This window comes from Portunus trituberculatus, chromosome 9, assembly GCF_017591435.1.
Source record: "Portunus trituberculatus isolate SZX2019 chromosome 9, ASM1759143v1, whole genome shotgun sequence".
Lineage (NCBI taxonomy): Eukaryota > Metazoa > Arthropoda > Malacostraca > Decapoda > Portunidae > Portunus > Portunus trituberculatus.
The window spans coordinates 9,450,728-9,461,356 of record NC_059263.1 but is presented as its reverse complement, the minus strand read 5'-3'; the positions used below and the strand labels follow the sequence as shown (position 1 = coordinate 9,461,356).

The following is a 10,629-nucleotide window of genomic DNA, read 5'->3' as shown; positions in this document are numbered from 1 at the left end:
TCTCTTCTTATTTGTGTACATTCCTTTCTTTAAGTATCAGCTGTAGCAGTGTTTAACAAATGTTGGGCCTTGGTTTAGTGCAGTGATTAGCAGCTTGTGACATGACAAGGCTGTGGGTGTGTTTGGTTACAGGCAATCAGTGTGGAGGAGCACAGCAGCAAAGTACAGGACAGTGAGGAGCTAGACAACATTCAGGCAGGGCAGATCAGGACAGGACAAGACAGGCAGTGAAGGTAAAAGCAAATGTAGTAGTAGGTGAAGGAATTGTACTTATAGCAGTTGTAGTTAGTTCAGAGAGAGAGAGAGAGAGAGAGAGAGAGAGAGAGAGAGAGAGAGAGAAAGTAATGTAGGAGAGATATAAAGCATTGGGGGAGAGAGAATCTTCAGGACCAGTTTGTAGTTGTATATACTATTCCTTTATTATTATTATTATTATTATTATTATTATTATTATTTATTTATTTATTTATTATCTTATTCATTGATGGATCTGTATTATATTCCTTGGCATGTATTATCATGAACACTTATCTCATTCACTACTGATTACAATTGAGGTTTCTTTTAATATTTGTGTGTATGCAAGCACAAAAAAAGACACAGCACTGTTCATGTGATGCTCCCAGACAGTGGTGTGTGAGGGAAGGGAGGCCTGTTGGAAAGCTGCAGAGCATTGACATGACTTGTGTGTGAAAAAGATAAGGTTTTCACATGTGTAGCTTAGCATTGTGAGTTAACCCATGCAGACAATTTGTAATAATGTTCATCCATGTTTTCTTTTGTAAGGAAGGAAGCTGGGCTGTTAGGAAGCAGTAAAAAATTGACATGGATAAAGCTTTTACACTTTAATGTCAATATTATTACTGTGGTAGGGTAAAATAAGCCATAATAATGACCATCCTTGCCATTTTGTGTGAGTGTGATGAAGTAACATTATTAAGAAGCTGTAGAATATTGACTTAGTGTGGGTATGTGAAAGGAGAGAGAAATAAGATATGTATCAATACCTTAGTATAGAGTCAAAATAATGATCATCCTTGCTAATTTGTGTGAGTGTGGAGGGAAGTAATGTTATTAAGAAACTGCAGAATATTGAGTTAGTGTGTGTATGTGAAAGGAAGGACAAATTAGATAGGTTAGTCAATATTATGGGTTAAAAGAACCAGAATTATGGTCATCTATATGCTTTCCTGTATAACTAAGGAAGGCTGGCTATCAGGAAGCTGTGTGTGTGTGTGTGTGTGTGTGTGTGTGTGTGTGTGTGTGTGTGTGTGTGTGTGTGGGTAAGCTGTTGTCAATAAAATATCTATCAACCTATCTACATATTTGTGTGTGTGTGTGTGTGTGTGTGTGATTCACTGTTTGATCTGCTGCAGTCTCTGACGTGTGTTGTGTGTGTGTGTGTGAGTATGTGTGTGAGTGAGTGAAAAGATAAGGGTATTGACACATGTAGATCAATATGAGGAGCTCACTAACACACTGATTAGTAACACCTGTGGCTGACTCACTGGTGCAGGTGTGGCCAATACTATTTTGATGAGCACTTCACTACTTGTGTGTGTGTGTGTGTGTGTGTGTGTGTGTGTGTGTGTGTGTGTGTGTCTGTGTGTATACTTTTATTGCTTACACTCAGGATGTTATTCTCCTTTAGGTGTGCTATTTTATTTTCTCATTATTTATTGATTTACTTTTATATTTGGAGTTTATTTTATTCTTATCTCATTTTTATTATTTATTTATTTGTTTATTTATGTATTCTGTTTTTAGTTCAGCATTCATCAATTGGTTAGGTATTTCAGTGCACTTTCTCTCTCTCTCTCTCTCTCTCTCTCTCTCTCTCTCTCTCTCTCTCTCTCTCTCTCTCTCTCTCTCTCTCTTGTCCTTGTCCTTGTTTTTGTATATGAATGTGAAGTGAGGAATTGTTTGGAATTGAGTGACATTCCATAGTACCACCACCATCATCATCATCATCATCATTCACCATTGTGATAATGTGTACATATTTCACTGAGGAGGATGAGTGGTTCAGATTTGAAAGTCTTTGTCTCAGGGTGAGGGAAACACACACACAAACACACACACACACACACTCTATCTCTCTGAGGACATGGAAAAAAGCTAATAAAGGACATCTGTCTAAATGACGTGAGAAAATACAGTTTCCCGCATCGTAGCATTGATAAGTGGAATAAACTGAGCAGTGATGTCGTTGACTCGGTGTGTATCAACCAGATGAAAGAGAGATATGACAGGAATGGACAAGGAGACAGGACACAGAGAGCTTAGCTCGGGCCCTGTAATACATAAATAGGTAAATACACATATTGCACATGCCCGGTAGCTCAGTGGTTAGAGTGCTGGCTTCACAAGCCAGAGGACCGGGGTTTGATTCCCCGGCCGGGTGGAGATATTTGGGTGTGTCTCCTTTCACATGTAGCCCCTGTTCACCTAGCAGTGAGTAGGTATGGGATGTAAATCGAGGAGTTGTGACCTTGTTGTCCCGGTGTGTGGTGTGTGCCTGGTCTCAGGCCTATCCGAAGATCGGAAATAATGAGCTCTGAGCTCGTTCCATAGGGTAACGTCTGGCTGTCTCATCAGAGACTGCAGCAGATCAAACAGTGAATCACACACACTGACATTTGTTATAGATCGAAATATTTTCTCATATATATTTACTTTAGTCTTCTGTGTGTGTATTTTCCGTTATGCATTTTCTTATTTTCCATTGTAGTTATTATAGCCTGTGTGTTGTATTTCCTTTGTAATATTTTTTTGTAGTTCTTCCCAGTGTCCACCTCTTCTCTGCCTCAAATAATAAGTTTCCTCTGTATTTATTGTATTCTAATGTGTAGGTGTTGCTTGTATTTTAAGCATTTCAGTGTTATCTTTTGTTTTATTGACAGTGCTATTTGCACTGTCTGACACACAGTACTGATGAGCAGCTTGTTTGTCCTCAGCCATCTGTGCAGCAGTGATACTTGGGGTGCTGCTCCTCATCCTACTGATCTACAACCTCATCATTTGCCACCGCCAGAAGAGCCACTTTGCCTACAGACCCGTCCCCAGCTCCAGCCCCTAGCAGACCCACCAGGGGGAGTTCAAGGTTCTGCCACACCAAGTGTTCCCACCATGTCAGGTATTCTTGTTCCCTAAAGAGATGAGTTGTTGCTGGGTGTGCTGGCTCTCACATTGTGTTGTGTGTTGTCTGGTGGAAGTCGCCGCTGGTGTGGCTGCAGCCTTTGTTGTGAGTGTTTATCTTTTTTTAGACTTTACCAACATCCAAACCAGTTGTGTAATGTAGCATTGTAGTGTTGTGTAGTGGTTGCAATACTTTTATGTTCTCAATATTTATTTGAGATTATGTTTACATATTAGCTATCTTCATGTGAGTGAAAACTTTTCTTTCTAATGGATGTCCTTTTTATTCTATATTTATTTTTATGGAGGTTGTGACAGTTATGGCGACAACGCACGTGACAGTCAGACGATCATAATTTGTGGTGCCAATTTTTATTCTTTTAAGCTGACTATTGTCAGTGAGGTGGAGACAAGATACTTCCAGTTGATACACATCCCAAGGCACACCATTAGCATGCCCTCATAATGGACACCATTCTGAGCTGTCTCCACCTGCTTCCCCCGTTACAGTTACAGCACAGATTCCCTGAACATTATGCTCAGCTTATATCAATAAGTTGTTTGACTCGCAAGGATTTTTTAAATCACAAGGATTCTCCTCTCCCTTACAAGGGGACAGTCTGTTGAAGTGGTGCATATAGGCTACAGTAGTCCCACCGACTGTTTATATGGCTGTAAAGATTACAGTAAAAAGAACATGAGAAAACAAATCTTTAGACTTAGAGAATAAGAACTGCATGGCTTAGTGTGAGTTGAACTGTGTGGCCACACGTCTCAAGTTCATGCCTTGCCCATGGCACTTGCTTGGTGAGGGAAAACGATCTTTCCATTAACCTAACTTGAGATTTTACTATCCATACATAATTAATTCAATCTTGTGACTATTGTGAAGTGATTGTCATTGGTTTGTGTGTATGTATGTGTGCGTGTGCGTGCGTACATATGTGCGTGCGTGTGCTGGTTGTTGCATAATATCATATCTGAGTTGCCAGCACATCTCAGTCTCTTTCAGAATGATCAGATGTACAAGAGCAAACGCTTAATCCTTCCAGTTCAGAGAAGACAGCTTGACTGCATTGTTGTGAGAAATTTTACTGATATAATATTTATATACATATATATATATAGGAATAGTATACATATATATATAGTACATGTATTTTTGGACTTTACAGTACTGGTCTTCATATATGTTTATTTATTTTATGAAGTCTATTGTTGTGATTATCTCTCTCAATGGTGATAATATTACAAAGCTCTATAACTTGTCATAAAAAGGATGTACTTATAATGTTGCCAAGTGTGTTTGTATCTGTGAACCAGGAGAGCACCTTACCTATGCAATATCAATTCTGCCAGTAAGATTTTTGCAATGTACACATTTACACTTCTGGACTTTGCATTTGGTTCAGAAATCTGCCCTTCCAATCTAAAGCAGATTTGTCATGATCTTCACAATATGATCTATAAATTTTTATTGAATAAAATCTTGTGAATATTTGTCATGTGGACTTAATATTGTAAAGTACAGCCATCAACCTTACTGACACATTGTGTAGTACGGGAAGGACTCTGTGATGAGCAAATGATGTAGTATATATTATCTGCTTGCCACACTACTGTAAGAAGTTTCAGAATGACTGCTTGAAAATAGTAGTAGTACTGTTCTTTGCAAAAATTTCAAAAGATCCACATGGCCTATGCAATGCCTCCATCATGCACATAGTATTTCACATGTTACTTCTCTCACTGCCTGACAAATGAAAGCTGGTAATTGGTTATGCTTTTGTTCCTCTGCAAGTAATGGTAGTTTGATTTGTATAGAACATAATTTGAACCTAACACAGGACCAAAGTTTCAAGCTGTTGGCTGTTAAAGGAAAAGTAATGTTAGTAAATGGATTGCTAGTTTTACATTGCATTTGTATGTGTATTTTTAAAAGGCTTCTATGAAACCTTTCATGTTCAGTAGTCACAGTGGAGCATGCAGAACACAACATATCCTGACATATATGTTCATTGTCAAAATAATAGTGACATGCAAAAGGAAAGAAAAGATAATTTGAAAAAATCATAACCTCCTATGACATGTCACTTGTACTCATGAGACATGGTCACCAAACTTTTGTGAAACAGCAGGCAATCCAGCAGTCATGCATGGGGTGTCCTTTCCACAGTCTCACCACAGAGCTTCATCATATGGACACTGATGCTTCATACAACTGTCAGGCCATCTCCTGTTCAGCAGGTAGTGTTTGATTGTGTTGCCACACATGTGCAGTGAATATAATGTTAATATGTTATGTGTGTGGACCACATGAGAGCTCTGAAATAGTCAAGTGTTGTTGGTGGCCTGTCTCAATTTTCTGCTCCCTCCATTCTGTGCAGAAGCAGATTCAGTTCCTGTCGGTGGAGAAGAAATGCTAGTGGTGTGAGTAATTGAGGTATCAGTGTGTTGGTGCTTGTGTTGCTACTCACTCTACACCACCACCATTCCTCTCTGCCATTCTTTTATGCCTTCCTGTAATTTGTCATGTGAAATTTTGTAATTTTCTCACTGTGAGAAGTCTTTTACTACATATGTATGTAATAGTTCTCCTTAGGATAGGACAGTGTGTATGGAAGTCCTAATAGGACTGTATATATGTGTATATTGCCTCTGAATATCAATCCTGTCCAATGATTGGCTGCATTCATGCATCTTTACACTGTTTCAAGCCAGTCCCTGGCTGATGCCACAATCCGGTGCAGCACCTCAGTGCAGGTCCCAAGCCCAGACAATTGGGGAGGATTGTCCAAAGAGCATCTGGTGTAAACCTTTAACCAAATCACTTTGCAGATGTAATCTGCTGTAAAACACAGGTCATGTTCAAGGACGGCTTAATAAATCTGTCGGAGAAGAATTGTCTTGAACACCATTTATACATGTTCTGGAGATTTTTCAATCAGGCCATGCTTGTGACATCTTAACCAGGAGACCTCTAAGAAAACAGGACAAGCACTTCTTATAGATTCATATTAGTTGATACTAATTGAAAAGTTGCATTGTTTTGGTATTGGATTAGTCAGATCCTATGCTGGTGTGACCAGTTCCTTTAATTTCACATTATAGGCAACTTTTCTCACCTGTACCTGGTGCTGAAAGAAGAGAAGTGCTTTGAGATTTTGTAAAGGATTGGTTCCTTGATTTATGGAGTTCGTGTTCTGTGTGTTAGCAACAATGTAACAACACACGCACACCTTGTAATACTAATCTATGCACATAAACTGAAAGACAAAAGACAAAACAGTTGTGGAGTAGTTAAAGTAATGTTTTATACATTTTACTTGAGTATTTTTATATTGTATTAAGGATACGATTTGTTTGGATTTTTACGTATTGGGTAATGTGATGTAGCAAACATCCTCGAATGGTCTCATAGTGGGATGAGCTTTTGCCATGCCGGTGATGGTAACAGTAATGGTATGTATACATGAAATCATAAAATGCAACAAAATATATGGTAATGTTACTTCAAAAAGAGGATGTGGAAAAGTAAAATATTTGTGCTTGGCATTACATCTCATTCTTCATCAGTGTTAAATTATATTTTCTTTGTTTCTAATAAAATGTATTCTTTTTTGTGTTCTTTCTCTGATGAGGTGCCTCAGTGTATGGGAAGAAGCACCAAACACAAAGAGGAGGAGACATTACAATAGTCATATGACTAGTGTTGTATTCATGTACTGCAGGTACAGTTACATGAATACACACAGAAGTTCTTACCTGTAGATTACCATCTAGCATTTTGAAACAGAACACTGCATTTCCCTTGGCCATTCAGGTCAAATAAAAATCTACATAATACAAAGTAATTATGACTGTATTTATCTTAACAAAACAAATATGCCAGCCACATATGGGTGGGGAATGACCTTGGCGGTATGGAGTTGGGGTGGAGAGGTGGAGTGGAAATAGTAAATCTCCTGTGTCCAGGTCCTCTCCCTCACATCTCACTGCTGTGCCAACCACTTCCATCTTGAGCAGGGGACTGCCTTGCAAACTGAGGGCTTGGCCTCACCACACAGACCTACTTACAGGTGCACTTCTTTACAGATAAGTTTTCTCCACTGGTTACAGCATGGTGTCAACTTAACAGGGTAAAAGGCCCAGTCGAAAAGAACTTTCCCCTTGACGTGGCAAGTTTCACACATCCAGGACACACACCACATGGAAAACTAACATCACCAGAATAATAATAATAATAGAAATAATTAATAATAATAATAATAATAATTAATAATGATATAATAAAGTCTAATTGCAACATCCTGAGTGTGTGAAAGGTGTCATGTCTGAGATTCACCTGTGAAATGTTGAGTCAAGACAACAGAACACAGCACAGCGTCCTGACTGCTGGCCACACAACAGCTGGCTGGTTGGTGAGGAGTGACTGGAGGGGAGAAGAGTAAGCTTGGACTAGAAGCATCATCCAGTAATTTATAAGAAATGGATACTGTGTAATGTGTCGCCCACAGAGGGCAAGGGGATCATCTGCATGTTTTTCAACACTTTGCCTGAGGAATTCCATTTGTTAACGTTATGTAAGACATTATGAGTACATCAAAGTTTGATAGGAAAAAAAAAAAAAAAAAAAAAAAAAAAAAAACAATAATTACTCATCAAATTTTCATTGTAAGCAAAATAAAAGTTAGAATATACTTTGCTGATTCTTTGTTTTATAGTGGCAATGGTGCACACTGTCAGATAAACAGCTTAGTGTTCTTCACAAGGAGAAAGTAGACTGCATTGTAATATCAACACATCTTCAGACAAACTTTTGCTCCACTGTGATGGAAAAAATGTTAACCCAAGGGCCAAGGGGTTATCTTATGATAGAAGTGATCTCCAGTGTTGACAACTGAGAGGGGTGTTGCAGCAGCAACCTCACTATCACAAGAGGGAAGCAGGGACCACCAGAGGGACTTGGCAGGAACCTCTACGTGGGTCAAGACTCCTGGCCACATGCAGAATAAAAATATAAAACACAATCTACAATTTATACAAGTCTGTCCAGTGCAACATTTATACTTGCAAGTTGAGTAGCTAAAACGTTTACTCTCAAAATTACTCTGCACCCTGACCAGTGCCCCAGAAAGTCTAGTAAGATGAGGTGTTTACTTCCACAGGGACTCACAGACCTCAAGCCTCACACACTCACAGCCAAACATAAAATTTAAAAATTCTGAGTGATTATTGTGGTTTCACAAAGAAACCTTGTTTCAAAGTTAATAAAAAGCAATACATTCAACAAAAAAAATAGGCAAAATGAATACCAATCACGTATCAAGGTAAAAATTTACTTTCTATGACGTGAAGGCGTGGAGACACGGTGAGTGACTGAGGCAGGCATTGCAATCATCCCACCAGGGGAGAAAAGACGGAAAATTTGATTGACAACTATCCCAGGAGCTTGGAAATTCCCAGAAGTTAAAAATAGAGCAGATTTTAATAGCTGTCACTTCAAGATTCTCTAATGGGAGAATCACAGACGATGAGACGGCCCATGGCACACCACCCCAGGCTGGCAGGACGGGCAGATCACGGACTGCCCCGGGACGTGGCATGATGCCCACACATCACACCACACCTCCACTGTCCTTGCTGCAGGCGGTCACCTCCCAGAGTGGCGGCCTCACCTAGCTGGCCCGTCGTGTCAGCTGAAAAACCTGGAGAAGTCAACAAGAGCGCGGGTGATTTCTTTAGTGCGTTCAGCCTGCGTCACAGCTTTGTGGAACTCAGCCAGCTCAGCAGCACTAACAGCCTCCACCCCGCCGGCATTCTTGGTTGGAAGCACCTTCAGTTTTGCTTCCAGCCACACACAGAACTTTGGACGGTCGTATTGCATAATCTGAGCAAGAAAAAGAGGTGTGTCAAATAAGGGGAAAGGAGAGACATATATGGAAAAACAGCCATACATAAAATTTCCAACAACATATTGCATAATGTCAGGAGAAAAAAAAAGGTAACCCAATGGAAATCTAACAAAATAAAAGAAAGAAAGACACATATTTGGAAAAATAATTGGAGCAAAAAATTAACTGCACCAAAAGAAATTTCTAGACAAACTTTTGCTCAACTGTGATGGGTAAAAAGTTAACCAAAGGCACCTCTCATAATTGTAATTGAAGTTATCTCCAGTGACAAGGACTAACACAAGAACATATACTTGTCCGTACACAAGAAAGGAGACAGAGAGAGGCAACCAGCAGCACCTCACACACCACCTTACCTGGAAGAAAGTTTCGGCGACATCGTGGTGCATGTACTGAGGGAGGATGAACACAGCGGCCGTCACAAGGTTCCCTACCAGGTTCTCTCCGTGAGTTTTGAAGATCTCCGTCACAAGAGTCCTCCGGGTTTCGAAGTCGGGACGCTCCTCACGTTTCCTCCCGGCTTCGATGAGATCTTGGAAGAACTTGAGCACCGCTGAGTTGGCCTCCTGTGTGCGGGGTGGGGAGGAGAGGTGATGATGAAGCGAGGGGGAGTGGTGGTGGAGGAGGAGGAGGTGGTGGTGGAGGTGGTGGTGGAGGTGGTGGTGGTGAGTGGGGTCCAGGGGTGACGAGTTGGTGGAGCCGGCAGCTGGCCACGGGAAGTAACTCATGAATAAAGGATGGAAGGCGTGCGGTGGTCTGGTGGTGCAGTGTGTGTGTGTACAAACCTCTGTGAACAGGTGCGAAAAACAATGAATACTCCGGACTTTTAGACGCTGAGAGAACAAAAACGTAATATTTGATAAAAAAAAAAAGGACCATGGCTAAAAAAAAATGCCACCAGGGGGAAAATTAAAGTCTTGATTAATCAAAACTTGGGAAAGAATGACACAGTACACAGCACAAGCCAAAGATGACAGTAACAAAGGAACAACAAACTGCCACCACCATCATTATCACCACTTAGCTTAGGTAACAACGATACTAGAGATGGTACATACCTCTACACAACTTGTTGCAATGCGCTTGCATGCGCACACACACACACACACACACACAGACACACACACACACCTGAGAAGAGCCTACCTTATGGTCCAGCATGCAGGCTTGAATACCACACTCCAGGATGGTGTTGACAGCTGAGCACTGCAGGAAAGGCACCGGCGCTCTCTGCAGGAACCTGGACCGGGGAAACACCAATCATTCTTCAACACACTGGAACTAGTCTTGCACCTCAACACTCCATGATATCTTTAACATTTCAAGTGGCATGCATTCTCAACAACTATCTCACCTACAGTTGTTTATTCAGTAGTTAGTTACCAGAATAAGAAAACACACCAAATAAATGAGAACTGGAGATTCAAAAAAAAAATAAATAAAATAAAAAAAAAGTTATTAAGCATTGTAAGCTTGAGAAAACTTTACAACTCAACAACATTTTAGGTATCATGTATTCTCTTAAAAATCTATTCACCATAAGGGTTGTTCATTCAATAGTTGCTAAACAATAAAA

At 40.2% G+C, this 10,629-nt stretch overlaps 2 protein-coding genes across 4 annotated transcripts in view; one reads left to right on the top strand and one right to left on the bottom strand.

Moving 5' to 3' along the window:
- The window catches only part of LOC123501208 (prostatic acid phosphatase-like), a 19,044-nt gene extending 12,285 nt beyond the window's left edge, over positions 1-6,759 (top strand). Inside the window, exon 8 of one of the 2 annotated variants that reach the window (XM_045249889.1) lies at positions 2,958-6,759. In XM_045249889.1, the coding sequence (XP_045105824.1) occupies positions 2,958-3,079 (122 nt within the window). In that variant the 3' untranslated portion in view covers positions 3,080-6,759. Of the gene's footprint in view, positions 1-132; positions 223-2,957 lie in introns of those variants that run through there. The other variant, XM_045249890.1, reaches the window with a different exon arrangement.
- A 220-nt stretch (positions 6,760-6,979) lies between these two features.
- The window catches only part of LOC123501207 (transportin-3-like), a 28,689-nt gene continuing 25,039 nt past the window's right edge, over positions 6,980-10,629 (bottom strand). The window contains exons 15-17 of one of the 2 annotated variants that reach the window (XM_045249887.1): positions 10,200-10,293; positions 9,410-9,619; positions 6,980-9,028 (exon numbers count right to left, since the gene is read on the bottom strand). In XM_045249887.1, the coding sequence (XP_045105822.1) occupies positions 8,834-9,028; positions 9,410-9,619; positions 10,200-10,293 (499 nt within the window). In that variant the 3' untranslated portion in view covers positions 6,980-8,833. The other variant, XM_045249888.1, reaches the window with a different exon arrangement.